Source organism: Phyllobates terribilis, unplaced genomic scaffold, assembly GCF_046119375.1.
Source record: "Phyllobates terribilis strain yellow unplaced genomic scaffold, ASM4611937v1 Scaffold_3__8_contigs__length_932513732, whole genome shotgun sequence".
NCBI lineage: Eukaryota > Metazoa > Chordata > Amphibia > Anura > Dendrobatidae > Phyllobates > Phyllobates terribilis.
Genome location: NW_027362763.1, coordinates 231,520,023 through 231,535,447, shown reverse-complemented (window position 1 = coordinate 231,535,447; position 15,425 = coordinate 231,520,023). Strand labels below are relative to the sequence as shown.

The window sequence follows — 15,425 nt, the reverse complement described above, 5'->3', positions numbered from 1 at the left end:
GCAGTATTACTGAGGGGGGATTGTTACAGTGCAGGGGGCAGTATTACTGAGGGGGGATTGTTACAGTGCCGGGGGCAGTATTACTGAGGGGGGATTGTTACAGTGCAGGGGGCAGTATTATTGAGAGGGGATTGCTACAGTGCAGGGGGCAGTATTACTGAGGGGGGATTGTTACAGTGCAGGGGCAGTATTACTGAGTGAGGATTGTTACAGTGCAGGGGGCAGTTTTACTGTGTGGTGATTGTTACAGTGCAGGGGGCAGTATTACTGAGGGGGGATTGTTACAGTGACGGGGGCAGTATTACTGAGGGGGGATTGTTACAGTGCAGGGGGCAGTATTACTGAGTGAGGATTGTTACAGTGCAGGGGGCAGTATTACTGAGGGGGGATTGTTACAGTGCAAGGGGCAGTATTACTGAGGGGGGATTGTTACAGGGCAGGGGGCAGTATTACTGAGGGGGGATTGTTACAGTGCAGGGGGCAGTATTACTGAGGGGGCATTGTTACAGTGCCGGGGGCAGTATTACTGTGTGGTGATTGTTACAGTGCCGGGGGCAGTATTACTGAGTGAGGATTGTTACAGTGCAGGGGCAGTATTACTGAGGGGGCATTGTTACAGTGCCGGGGGCAGTATTACTGTGTGGTGATTGTTACAGTGCAGGGGCAGTATTACTGAGGGGGGATTGTTACAGTGCAGGGGGCAGTATTACTGAGGGGGCATTGTTACAGTGCCGGGGGCAGTATTACTGTGTGGTGATTGTTACAGTGCAGGGGCAGTATTACTGAGGGGGGATTGTTACAGTGCAGGGGGCAGTATTACTGAGGGGGGATTGTTACAGTGCAGGGGGCAGTATTACTGAGGGGGCATTGTTACTGTGCCGGGGGCAGTATTACTGAGGGGGGATTGTTACAGTGCCGGGGGCAGTATTACTGAGGGGGAATTGTTACAGTGCAGGGGGCAGTATTACTGAGGGGGGATTGTTACAGTGCAGAGGGCAGTATTACTGAGGGGGGATTGTTACAGTGCCGGGGGCAGTATTACTGAGGGGGGATTGTTACAGTGCAGGGGGCAGTATTACTGAGTGAGGATTGTTAGAGTGCAGGGGGCAGTATTACTGAGGGGGGATTGTTACAGTGCAGGGGGCAGTATTACTGAGGGGGGATTGTTACAGTGCAGGGGGCAGTATTACTGAGGGGGGATTGTTACAGTGCAGGGGGCAGTATTACTGAGGGGGCATTGTTACAGTGCCGGGGGCAGTATTACTGTGTGGTGATTGTTACAGTGCCGGGGGCAGTATTACTGAGGGGAGATTGTTACAGTGCAGGGGGCAGTATTACTGAGTGAGAATTGTTACAGTGCAGGGGGCAGTATTACTGAGGGGGGATTGTTACAGTGCCGGGGGCAGTATTACTGAGGGGGGATTGTTACAATGCAGGGAGCAGTATTACTGTGTGGTGATTGTTACAGTGCAGGGGGCAGTATTACTGAGGGGGGATTGTTACAGTGCAGGGGGCAGTATTACTGAGGGGGGATCGTTACAGTGCAGGGGGCAGTATTACTGAGGGGGGATTGTTACAGTTCCGGGGGCAGTATTACTGAGGGGGGATTATTACAGTGCAGGGGGCAGTATTACTGAGGGGGGATTGTTACAGTGCAGGGGGCAGTATTACTGAGGGGGCATTGTTACAGTGCCGGGGGCAGTATTACTGTGAGGTGATTGTTACAGTACAGGGGGCAATATTACTGAGGGGGGATTGTTACAGTGCCGGGGGCAGTATTACTGAGGGGGGATTGTTACAGTGCCGGGGGCAGTATTATTGTGTGGTGATTGTTACAGTGCAGGGGGCAGTATTACTGTGTGGCGATTGTTACAGTTCAGGGGGCAGTATTACTGTGTCGTGATTGTTACAGTGCAGGGGGCAGTATTACTGAGGAGGGATTGTTACAGTGCCGGGGGCAGTATTACTGTGTGGTGATTGTTACAGTACAGGGGGCAGTATTACTGAGGGGGGATTGTTACAGTGCAGGGGGCAATATTACTGAGGGGGGATTGTTACAGTGCCGGGGGCAGTATTACTGAAGGGGGAATGTTACAGTGCAGGGAGAAGTATTACTTTGTGGTGATTGTTACAGTGCAGGGGGCAGTATTACTGAGGGGGGATTGTTACAGTGCAGGGGGCAGTATTACTGAGGGGGGATTGTTACAGTGCCGGGGGCAGTATTACTGAGGGGGGATTGTTACAGTGCAGGGGGCAGTATTATTGAGAGGGGATTGCTACAGTGCAGGGGGCAGTATTACTGAGGGGGGATTGTTACAGTGCAGGGGCAGTATTACTGAGTGAGGATTGTTACAGTGCAGGGGGCAGTATTACTGAGGGGGGATTGTTACAGTGCCGGGAGCAGTATTACTGAGGGGGTATTGTTACAGTGCAGGGGGCAGTATTACTGAGTGAGGATTGTTACAGTGCAGGGGGCAGTATTACTGAGGGGGGATTGTTACAGTGCAGGGGGCAGTATTACTGAGGGGGGATTGTTACAGGGCAGGGGGCAGTATTACTGAGGGGGGATTGTTACAGTGCAGGGGGCAGTATTACTGAGGGGGCATTGTTACAGTGCCGGGGGCAGTATTACTGTGTGGTGATTGTTACAGTGCCGGGGGCAGTATTACTGAGTGAGGATTGTTACAGTGCAGGGCGCAGTATTACTGTGCGGTGATTGTTACAGTGCAGGGGCAGTATTACTGAGGGGGGATTGTTACAGTGCAGGGGGCAGTATTACTGAGGGGGCATTGTTACTGTGCCGGGGGCAGTATTACTGAGGGGGGATTGTTACAGTGCCGGGGGCAGTATTACTGAGGGGGGATTGTTACAGTGCAGGGGGCAGTATTACTGAGGGGGGATTGTTACAGTGCAGAGGGCAGTATTACTGAGGGGGGATTGTTACAGTGCCGGGGGCAGTATTACTGAGGGGGGATTGTTACAGTGCAGGGGGCAGTATTACTGAGTGAGGATTGTTACAGTGCAGGGGGCAGTATTACTGAGGGGGGATTGTTACAGTGCAGGGGGCAGTATTACTGAGGGGGGATTGTTACAGTGCAGGGGGCAGTATTACTGAGGGGGGATTGTTACAGTGCAGGGGGCAGTATTACTGAGGGGGCATTGTTACAGTGCCGGGGGCAGTATTACTGTGTGGTGATTGTTACAGTGCCGGGGGCAGTATTACTGAGTGAGGATTGTTACAGTGCAGGGCGCAGTATTACTGAGGGGGGATTGTTACAGTGCAGGGGGCAGTATTACTGAGGGAGGATTGTTACAGTGCAGGGGGTAGTATTACTGAGGGGGGATTGTTACAGTGCAGGGGGCAATATTACTGAGGGGGGATTGTTACAGTGCCGGGGGCAGTATTACTGAGGGGGGATTGTTACAGTGCAGGGAGAAGTATTACTTTGTGGTGATTGTTACAGTGCAGGGGGCAGTATTACTGAGGGGGGATTGTTACAGTGCAGGGGGCAGTATTACTGAGGGGGGATTGTTACAGTGCCGGGGGCAGTATTACTGAGGGGGGATTGTTACAGTGCAGGGGGCAGTATTATTGAGAGGGGATTGCTACAGTGCAGGGGGCAGTATTACTGAGGGGGGATTGTTACAGTGCAGGGGCAGTATTACTGAGTGAGGATTGTTACAGTGCAGGGGGCAGTTTTACTGTGTGGTGATTGTTACAGTGCAGGGGGCAGTATTACTGAGGGGGGATTGTTACAGTGCCGGGGGCAGTATTACTGAGGGGGGATTGTTACAGTGCAGGGGGCAGTATTACTGAGTGAGGATTGTTACAGTGCAGGGGGCAGTATTACTGAGGGGGGATTGTTACAGTGCAAGGGGCAGTATTACTGAGGGGGGATTGTTACAGGGCAGGGGGCAGTATTACTGAGGGGGGATTGTTACAGTGCAGGGGGCAGTATTACTGAGGGGGCATTGTTACAGTGCCGGGGGCAGTATTACTGTGTGGTGATTGTTACAGTGCCGGGGGCAGTATTACTGAGTGAGGATTGTTACAGTGCAGGGCGCAGTATTACTGTGTGGTGATTGTTACAGTGCAGGGGCAGTATTACTGAGGGGGGATTGTTACAGTGCAGGGGGCAGTATTACTGAGGGGGGATTGTTACAGTGCAGGGGGCAGTATTACTGAAGGGGCATTGTTACTGTGCCGGGGGCAGTATTACTGAGGGGGGATTGTTACAGTGCCGGGGGCAGTATTACTGAGGGGGGATTGTTACAGTGCAGGGGGCAGTATTACTGAGGGGGGATTGTTACAGTGCAGAGGGCAGTATTACTGAGGGGGGATTGTTACAGTGCCGGGGGCAGTATTACTGAGGGGGGATTGTTACAGTGCAGGGGGCAGTATTACTGAGTGAGGATTGTTAGAGTGCAGGGGGCAGTATTACTGAGGGGGGATTGTTACAGTGCAGGGGGCAGTATTACTGAGGGGGGATTGTTACAGTGCAGGGGGCAGTATTACTGAGGGGGGATTGTTACAGTGCAGGGGGCAGTATTACTGAGGGGGCATTGTTACAGTGCCGGGGGCAGTATTACTGTGTGGTGATTGTTACAGTGCCGGGGGCAGTATTACTGAGGGGGGATTGTTACAGTGCAGGGGGCAGTATTACTGAGGGAGGATTGTTACAGTGCAGGGGGCAGTATTACTGAGGGGGGATTGTTACAGTGCAGGGGGCAGTATTACTGAGGGGGGATTGTTACAGTGCAGGGGGCAGTATTACTGAGGGAGGATTGTTACAGTGCAGGGGGCAGTATTACTGAGGGGGGATTGTTACAGTGCAGGGGGCAGTATTACTGAGGGGGCATTGTTACTGTGCCGGGGGCAGTATTACTGTTTGGTGATTGTTACAGTGCAGGGGGCAGTATTACTGTTTGGTGATTGTTACAGTGCAGGGGCAGTATTACTGAGGGGGGATTGTAACAGTGCAGGGGGCAGTATTACTGTTTGGTGATTGTTACAGTGCAGGGGGCAGTACTACTGTTTGGTGATTGTTACAGTGCAGGGGCAGTATTACTGTTTGGTGATTGTTACAGTGCAGGGGGCAGTATTACTGTGTGGTGATTGTTACAGTGCAGGGGGCAGTATTACTGTTTGGTGATTGTTACAGTGCAGGGGCAGTATTACTGTTTGGTGATTGTTACAGTGCAGGGGGCAGTATTACTGAGTGAGGATTGTTACAGTGCAGGGGGCAGTATTACTGTTTGGTGATTGTTACAGTGCAGGGGGCAGTATTACTGAGTGAGGATTGTTACAGTGCAGGGGGCAGTATTACTGAGGGGGGATTGTTACAGTGCAGGGGGCAGTATTACTGAGGGGGGATTGTTACAGTTCAGGGGCAGTATTACTGAGCAAGGATTGTTACAGTGCAGGGGCAGTATTACTGAGGGGGGATTGTTACAGTGCAGGGGCAGTATTACTGTGTGGTGATTGTTACAGTGCAGGGGGCAGTATTACTGAGGGGGGATTGTTACAGTGCAGAGGGCAGTATTACTGTTTGGTGATTGTTACAGTGCAGGGGGCAGTATTACTGTGTGGTGATTGTTACAGTGCAGGGGGCAGTATTACTGAGGGGGGATTGTTACAGTGCAGAGGGCAGTATTACTGTGTGGTGATTGTTACAGTGCAGGGGGCAGTATTATTGAGGGTGGATTGTTACAGTGCAGGGGCAGTATTACTGAGGGGGGATTGTTACAGTGCAGGGGGCAGTATTACTGAGGGGGGATTGTTACAGTGCAGAGGGCAGTATTACTGTGTGGTGATTGTTACAGTGCAGGGGGCAGTATTACTGAGGGGGGATTGTTACAGTGCAGGGGGCAGTATTACTGAGGGGGGATTGTTACAGTGCAGAGGGCAGTATTACTGTGTGGTGATTGTTACAGTGCAGGGGCAGTATTACTGTGTGGTGATTGTTACAGTGCAGGGGGCAGTATTACTGAGGGGGGATTGTTACAGTGCAGAGGGCAGTATTACTGTGTGGTGATTGTTACAGTGCAGGGGCAGTATTACTGTGTGGTGATTGTTACAGTGCAGGGGGCAGTATTACTGAGGGGGGATTGTTACACTGCAGAGGGCAGTATTACTGTGTGGTGATTGTTACAGTGCAGGGGGCAGTATTATTGAGGGGGGATTGTTACAGTGCAGGGGCAGTATTACTGAGGGGGGATTGTTACAGTGCAGGGGGCAGTATTACTGAGGGCGGATTGTTACTGTGCAGGGGCATTATTACTGAGGGGGATTGTTACAGTGCAGAGGGCAGTATTACTGTGTGGTGATTGTTACAGTGCAGGGGGCAGTATTATTGAGGGGGGATTGTTACAGTGCAGGGGCAGTATTACTGAGGGGGGATTGTTACAGTGCAGGGGGCAGTATTACTGAGGGCGGATTGTTACAGTGCAGGGGCAGTATTACTGAGGGGGGATTGTTACAGTGCAGAGGGCAGTATTACTGTGTGGTGATTGTTACAGTGCAGGGGGCAGTATTATTGAGGGGGGATTGTTACAGTGCAGGGGCAGTATTACTGAGGGGGGATTGTTACAGTGCAGGGGGCAGTATTACTGTGTGGTGATTGTTACAGTGCAGGGGCAGTATTACTGAGGGCGGATTGTTACAGTGCAGGGGCAGTATTACTGAGGGGGGATTGTTACAGTGCAGGGGGCAGTATTACTGTGTCGTGATTGTTACAGTGCAGGGGGCAGTATTACTGAGGAGGGATTGTTACAGTGCAGGGGGCAGTATTACTGTGTGGTGATTGTTACAGTGCAGGGGGCAGTATTATTGAGGGGGGATTGTTACAGTGCAGGGAGCAGTATTACTGTGGGGTGATTTTTACAGTGCAGGGGGCAGTATTATTGAGGGGGGATTGTTAACAGTTCAGGGGGCAGTATTACTGTGTGGTGATTGTTACAGTGCAGGGGGCAGTATTATTGAGGGGGGATTGTTACAGTGCCGGGGGCAGTATTACTGAGGGGGGATTGTTACAGTGCAGGGGCAGTATTACTGAGTGAGGATTGTTACAGTGCAGGGGGCAGTATTACTGAGGGGGGATTGTTACAGTGCAGGGGGCAGTATTACTGAGGGGGGAATGTTACAGTGCAGGGGGCAGTATTACTGAGGGGGGATTGTTACTGTGCAGGGGCAGGATTACTGAGGGGGGATTGTTACAGTGCAGGGGCAGTATTACAGAGTGGGGGTTGTTACAGTGCAGGGGGCAGTATTACTGAGGGGAGATTGTTACAGTGCAGGGGCAGTATTACTGAGGGGGGATTGTTACAGTGCAGAGGCCAGTATTACTGAGGGGGGATTGTTACAGTGCAGGGGCAGTATTACTGAGGGGGGATTGTTACAGTGCAGAGGGCAGTATTACTGTGTGGTGATTGTTACAGTGCAGGGGGCAGTATTACTGTGTGTTGATTGTTACAGTGCAGGGGGCAGTATTATTGAGGGGGGATTGTTACAGTGCAGGGGGCAGTATTACTGTGTGGTGATTGTTACAGTGCAGGGGGCAGTATTACTGAGGGGGGATTGTTACAGTGCAGAGGGCAGTATTACTGAGTGGGGATTGTTACTGTGCAGGGGGCAGTATTACTGAGAGGGGATTGTTACAGTGCAGGGGGCAGTATTACTGAGAGGGGATTGTTACAGTGCAGGGGGCAGTATTACTGAGGGGGGATTGTTACAGTGCAGGGGGCAGTATTACTGAGTGGGGATTGTTACTGTGGAGGGGGCAGTATTACTGAGAGGGGATTGTTACAGTGCAGGGGCAGTATTACTGAGGGGGGATTGTTACAGTGCAGGGGCAGTATTACAGAGTGGGGGTTGTTACAGTGCAGAGGGCTGTATTACAGAGTGGGGGTTGTTACAGTGCAGGGGGCAGTATTACTGAGGGGAGATTGTTACAGTGCAGGGGCAGTATTACTGAGGGGGGATTGTTACAGTGCAGAGGGCAGTATTACTGAGGGGGGATTGTTACAGTGCAGAGGGCAGTATTACTGAGGGGGGATTGTTACAGTGCAGGGGCAGTATTACTGAGGGGGGATTGTTACAGTGCAGAGGGCAGTATTACTGAGGGGGGATTGTTACAGTGCAGGGGCAGTATTACAGAGTGGGGGTTGTTACAGTGCAGGGGGCAGTATTACTGAGGGGGGATTGTTACAGTGCAGGGGCAGTATTACTGAGGGGGGATTGTTACAGTGCAGAGGGCAGTATTACTGAGGGGGGATTGTTACAGTGCAGGGGCAGTATTACTGAGGGGGGATTGTTACAGTGCAGAGGGCAGTATTACTGAGGGGGGATTGTTACAGTGCAGGGGCAGTATTACAGAGTGGGGGTTGTTACAGTGCAGGGGGCAGTATTACTGAGGGGGGATTGTTACAGTGCAGGGGCAGTATTACTGAGGGGGGATTGTTACAGTGCAGAGGGCAGTATTACTGAGCTCCCTCTGCAGGGAACAGCTTTTTTTGTACTGCTGGAAGCATAGATAACACTGGAGAGCAACACTATTCACTAAAATAATGCTCTCTATAGTAGTGTGTGTGTGTTTGTGTGTGGCGGTGGGGGGTAGTTCCCATCCTTAAAAACTGTATTAGGTATGTTCACACTCAGTGTTTTGGGTGCACTTTTTTTGCAGGTCTGTCTTCAATTAAAATGCCCATTTTTCAGCATTTTCGTGGTGTTTTTGTTGCATTTTTAGCAGGTTATTTTTGGTGTGAAATACATGTGTGCTGTGTCTACAGTACATGTTTAATAAAGTTACCGTATATACTCAATTATAAGCCGAGTTTTTCAGCACATTTTTTGTGCTGAAAAAGCTCTTCTTGGCTTATACTCGGGTATATACTCGGGTATATACTCGAGTCTATAGAAATTCTTGTGGTGGATAGTGGTGGAGGGGTTGTGTCAGTGGAGTAGCAGGGCACATGCAGTAGCCGCTGCTGTAGCTACCACGTGTGTTCGCTGCTAAAGGGAAATTAATATTTCCTCTTCTCCACTCCCATGGGCGTGGTGAAGAATGAATATTCATTCTCTTTAGTAGCGGGCACAGAGTAGCGCTGATCCGCAGCTCCTGCTGACAGTGCCCGCTACTAAAGAGAATGCATATTCACTCTTCTCTACGCAGATAGTCCCGGCGTGGAGAAGAGTGAATATGCTGGCAGCTCACATCAGCGTCTGAGAGCGCATGGCTGTGATGCCATGCGCTGCTCAGATGCTGACATGAGCTGCTGGAAGATGCAACACTAGAGCAGAGGTGAGGAAGAAGTGTATAAGTGTTTATTTTTTATGTGTGCAGTGATGGGACTATACATACCAGGATTGGGGGGATGATGGGGCCATACATACCAGGATTGGGGGATAAGGAGACCATGCATACCAGGATTGGGGGATGATGGGGCCATGCATATCAGGATTGGTAGTTTTATACACCAAAAACTCTTCAAAAATGCTGTCAAAAATGCTGAAAGAACTACATGCTGCAGATATAACAATTCTTCAGTTCTCAAATTCAGTAAGGAAAAGTAAAACAAGCGTATGCGTTAGATTTTTGACATCTCATAGTTTTTTCTGGTACTGCAAAAAGCAGCTTTCAATTTGCATAAAAAAAGCCTGCAAAAACGATGTACTGTATGTGAACATAGCTTTAGTCTGTTGACACTATTCTAACCATTAGGTTACACAATGTTTTTTTTCAGGTGTTTTTGAGCAGTTTCTTCTTTTTAAAAATATTTCTATGTGAAGATGTCTTGGTGAGCACATGTTCAGGTTTTTGAACACCTTTTACCTGTTTTAGATTTCCAAAAATGCTAAGCTTTTAAACGAATTGAGCACACCATTCTTCAGGATGTTTTTTGCATGTAAGACACTCCATGTTTCCATATACACACGTGGTCAAAATTGTTGGTACCCCTCGTTTAATGAAAGAAAAACCCACAATGGTCACAGAAATAACTTGAATCTGACAAAAGTAATAATAAATAAAAAATCTATGAAAATGAACAAATGAAAGTCAGACATTGCTTTTCAACCCTGCTTCCACAGAATTTAAAAAAATATTAAACTCCTAAAATAGGCCTGGACAGAAATGATGGTACCCCTGAAAATAATGTGACAAAATGGACATGTTAAATCAAGTTGTGTCTACTAATTAGCATCACAGGTATCTACAATTTGTAATCAGTCAGCAGGCCTGTATATAGGGCTACAGATACTCACTGTGTTGTTTGGTGACAGGGTGTGTACCACACTCAACATGGACAAGAGGAAGCAAAGGAAAGAATTGTCTCAGGAGATTAGAGAGAAAATTATAGACAAGCATGTAAAAGGTAAAGGTTATAAGACCATCTCCAAGCAGCTTGATATTCCTTGTGACTACAGTTTCACATATTATTCAGAAATTTAAGATCCATGGGACTGTAGCCAACCTCCCTGAACGTGGCCACAGGAGGAAAATTGATGACAAATCAAAGAGACGGATAATACGAATGGTAACAAAAGAGCCCAGGATACCTTCTAATGAGATTAAAGGTGAACTTCAAGCTCAAGGAACATCAGTGTGTAACAAAAGAGCCCAGGATAACTTCTAAAGAGATTAAAGGTGAACTTCAAGCTCAAGGAACATCAGTGTCAGATCGCACCATCCGTCGTTGTTTGATCCAAAGTGGACTTCATGGGAGACGACCAAAAAGAACACCAAAAGAACACCAAAAGAACACCATTGTTGAAAAAAAATCATAAAAAGGCCATACTGGAATTTGCCAAACTACATGTTGACAAGCCACAAAGCTTCTGGGAGAATGTCCTATAGACAGATGAGACAAAAATGGGAGTTTTTGGCAAGGCACATCAGCTCTATGTTCACAGACGGAAAAATGAAGCATATCAAGAAAAGAACACTGTTCCTACTGTGAAACATTGTGGAGGCTCTGTTATGTTCTGGGGATGCTTTGCTGCATCTGGCACAGGGTGTCTTGAATCTGTGCAGGGTACAATGAAATCTCAAGACTATCAAGGGATTCAAGAGAGAAATGTGCTGCCTAGTGTCAGAAAGCTTGGTCTCAGTCGCAGGTCATGGGTCTTGCAACAGGATAATGACCCAAAACACACAGCTAAAAACATCCAAGAATTTTTTGAGCTGTGGTGTGTTTTTTTAAAACCACATGTCAATTCTTCCAACATTTTTGCTGCATTTTTCTTTTACCCATTTATTATAATGATCAAAAACGCATTACAAATGTAAGTTATGTATGCAGTATTTTTCTGCCAATACTCTGCATTTTTCATGGAGTAAAAAAATGCTGCAAAAAACCGCTATGTGAACATACCCTGAAGCGGGTTTCATGTCCATTTTATTGGTGGGCTATCAGTATGTGATTGGTGCTGGTCCGACCTCTTGTGTCAGAATGATGTAGCTGGCTTCAGTGAGTACCATGTCTTTTACAGCATTTATTATGCTATTTCTGAGTTCTGTACACTTAGTAGTGGCCGTCACTTGTACCGAGTTGCAGTACCGCACACATCCACAGCCAAATGTACAACGCTCTACCTGGTAGACAATAGTTGATTCAGCCCTCATTCAGGAGTCAGACCCCCAATGATCAGATACTGTTTGAAAGATGTGGCAGCCATAAGAGATTTATAAAAAGAAATAAAATAACTGGCTACAACATTAAAACATATTTTTTATATCTACATGAACTTGTATGGACTTGAGTGTGTTTTCTTTGGTTCCTACTTCATCCAATACTCCAGAAATATATTGATTTGCCAGAACTTTATGTCTTGACTAATGTCTGCATGAGAAAAAAATAAAATGTGGGCCCCACTAGTCACATCCTTACTTTCTACATCCTTGAGGAATGACTATGTGTCATAAGAAGAAAAGGCAAGAACTTGGTCCTGAAAAATATGCTTATTTCTTTTGCAAAACATCTATTAATTAACAGCAATCTACTTTATACTGCACATTACGAGAAATGCTTATTTACACTGGCCCCAGGCCTCATAATTCCCAATAACAGGGACACACTTAACTAGTTAGACGCCAATTAACCTACCAGTATGAATCTAAATAGAGGGAGGAAGAACAGAACCCCTGCAAACATTAGGAGAATATATGAGGTTCACATCCATAGCTCTCAGTGTTATGAACCAGAAGCTTTCGCACTGCATGAGAACAATGCGAGGCACTGTGCCACTGTGGATAAAGTAATGCTTTTCCACCCCCTAGACTTTCCCTCCCTCTCAGTCAGCTGGGATACTGTAAGAATTACTCTGAAAGCATGATCACAAGGCTTAATTAAATACAGATATCCATGGGAGCCCAGCTAATTATCCGGATCTGCAATGTATAACAGATGCATTTACTGTACTTACTATAAGAAAGCAGGTGCCAATCAAAGCAGCTTTCAGCTTCACGTCAAGATCGGCTGGAAATTCTATTCCAAAGTTATCGGCATTAGTGAACACATCATTGACGAATCCGGACCAGTACTTGGAAATCTTTCCAATGATTGACTTTTCGTCTAATGTTTTCACCTACAGAATAGAAGAAAGGAGAAGATATTGTCATGAGACTTCATCTTCTCAGATAAAACGTGAGTGCTGTGCACCAGGAACTCTGCTTCTTACTTGCTAATTAAAACCAAAGACATGAGCTGGAACATATGTTGGTATAAGTGCACGTTCACACAGTGGCCATTTAACAGACAAAAGCTAAGACAAAAATAAAAAGAGCAAACACTCTGCAGTAAGTAAATAAGTAAATAGTAATAGCACATGTAAACAAGATAAGATACTTATTTGACACTGTTTTGATGAAAAAAACATAAACGTCATCTCACCGCGACAAGGTGTACCCAATCGGGGCAGTCCTATCTTTAGTATTGAACTTCTCTATGTGTCAGTAGACCTCAATATAGATAAAAGCAGAGCAGGACCCAGACCTGATTGTTCAGACACCTGTCAAGGAAAGCTATATAGACAAAATGCCCAGCTCCAAAAGGGGGGCGCACGCTTCTGTTTATATGAAGCACAAAATACTGAAGCAAAACCAAAGCCATGAGCTGGAATATATGTTGTTATAAGTATAATATGTAGGTGATCATTTTTACTGGGCCCATTTAACAGACCAAACCTAAGGGAAAAACAAAATGAACAAATACCCTGTAGTAAGTAAGTAGGTAAGTGTCACTGGTGTGTAAGAGGTAACAGACAGTCGCCCTGCAGTTGGTTGCAGGAGATCACTACGTTTGGCATTACAGACATCTTCTTAGAGGCTGGCTGTCTTTAGGACCCAGCGGCTACCTCCCTCTGGCTAATTAGCTCTCTGCCCTGGGTGTATAAATACCTGGTGTGTCTGAGAGGGAGGTGCTGGCGATATTCATTACTACTTATGAGGCTTTAGCAAGAGCAGTACTTTGTCCTCTCTGGAGCTTGAGGCCGTATGCGAATTTGTTTGGAGTTGTCTAAAGCTAAGCAATTTTCCCTGTTTGTCTACTCTTGTTGTCTATAGAGTTTAGTGGAGATCGACTAGTGCTCATATCCTTCCTTCCCTAGCCTTAGCCATACTCCAGGGCAAGTCAGGGTGAGGCACGCATGCGGCGATTGGCAAAGAGTCAATATAGGGACGGTAGTTGAGACAGGGTGACACTAGACCAGACTAGGAGGTCTCCATTCCCCCTTTCCCTAGTGTCTGAGATCCCTTTCCCTCTTCCCTCTGTGTCTTTCCTACACCTTGCATGATATTATCGCCGGCTGAGCACGTTTTGAAAAGGAAGGAGAAAAAAAAAAAAAAACTGACATTTTTTTTTTCTGTGTATTTGGGCGTGGACCTTTTTTTTGTTCCTTTCTCCTTTGGTATGGGTTCAGTTGCAGAGCTTGCAGAGCTGCTGCACCGGCTGTCTCTGGAGGTGAATGACCTCCGTGGTGAGGTACAGCAGCAGCATAAGCAGCTACAGGTTCCCAATATGGGGGTCCCTGCACGTAGGCCTGCCCTGCCTGAACCCAAGCTTGCCCTCCCAGACAGGTTTTCTGGAGGTAGGGACAGTTTTTTTTGTATTCAAGGATGCCTGCAAATTGTATTTTAAACTTCATCCCTATTCCTCCAGAAATGAGGAGCAACAGGTTGGAATTGTGATCTCTCTACTGCAGGGAGATCCTCAATCCTGGGCGTTTTCTTTACCGCAGGACTCGACTGGTCTCCTGCCTGTGGAGGAGTTTTTCGGGGCTCTGGCCCTTATCTATGATGACCCTGACCGAGTCACCTGGCTGAGTCTATGCTACGTTGCTTTCAGCAGGGGAATCGGTCAGTGGAGACGTACAGTTCGGAATTCCGTAGATGGGCAACGGATTCCAAATGGAATGACTCAGCCCTTAGAAGTCAATTTTGTGAGGGGCTTACTAAAAGGTTAAAAGATGCCTTGGCAGTATATGAAACCCCTCAGTCTTTGCAGTCTGCCATGTCTTTGGCCATACGTCTTGCCTTTCGGGATAGATATATGATACCACCTTCTCCGGGGTCTTCTTGTCGAGGTTGTGTACCTCCGCCAGGGGAGCAGTCTGGGGGTGAACCAGTACTCGGGGAGGTGGAGGAACCCATGCAGTTGGGGGATGTCTATGTATCATACATCTCCCCAGAGATTCACAAGAAAAAAGGTGTATGTTTTTTTTTTGTGGGAAAAAGGGACATTTTGTTGGTACCTGTCCTTCAATTCCTAAACAAAAGGAGACTCGATTAACTCTTGGTAGTCTGAATTTGAATAAACAAGGGGTGTATTTGTGGCCATACTGCAGTTCTCGCTTTGTCCTGACAGCAGAGGTGGTGCTAGAGAGCAAAACCAAGAAAATGTCTGTGTTTTTTGACAGTGGAGCCAGAATCAGCATGGTGGATGCTGAGTTTGTGAAAACTCATGGTCTTGCTTGCTGTACTTTAGCTAAACCTATTTCATCTTCGCCATCAACTCGGCGCCACTTGCACAGGAAGGATTTACTCAGATTGTACATAATGTAAAACTGAGGGTGGGGTCAGTTCTTTGTGAAATAATCCCTTGCTATGTTCTGGATAATCTTTCCATACCGATTGTCTTGGGTATTCCTTAGCTTGTTAAACATAATCCATTGGTGGATTGGCAAACCGGGGAGATTATTGAAAGGGGAGATTACTGCCATGAGAACTGTTTAAATATTTCCCTTGCTACTGTCTCTATGGAGATATTACCTGTATTTCTGTCTGGTTTTGAGGACGTATTTTCTGAGAGGGGGTGTCAGGATTTGCCTCCTCATCATGCTTATGACTGTCCTATTAACCTGACCCCCAGAGCTAAACTACTGAAGTCCAGACTGTATCTTTCTGGCCTTGAGAGACAAGCCATGAAGGATT

The 15,425-nt window shown here is 47.3% G+C and overlaps 1 protein-coding gene across 1 annotated transcript in view; it reads right to left on the bottom strand.

The window, feature by feature from the left end:
* The window catches only part of LOC141258053 (phospholipid scramblase family member 5-like), a 179,627-nt gene that overhangs the window by 73,700 nt on the left and 90,502 nt on the right, over nt 1-15,425 (bottom strand). The window contains exon 6 of the mRNA XM_073673052.1: nt 12,422-12,583. Coding sequence (XP_073529153.1) covers nt 12,422-12,583 — 162 coding nt within the window. The remainder of the gene's footprint in view (nt 1-12,421; nt 12,584-15,425) is intronic.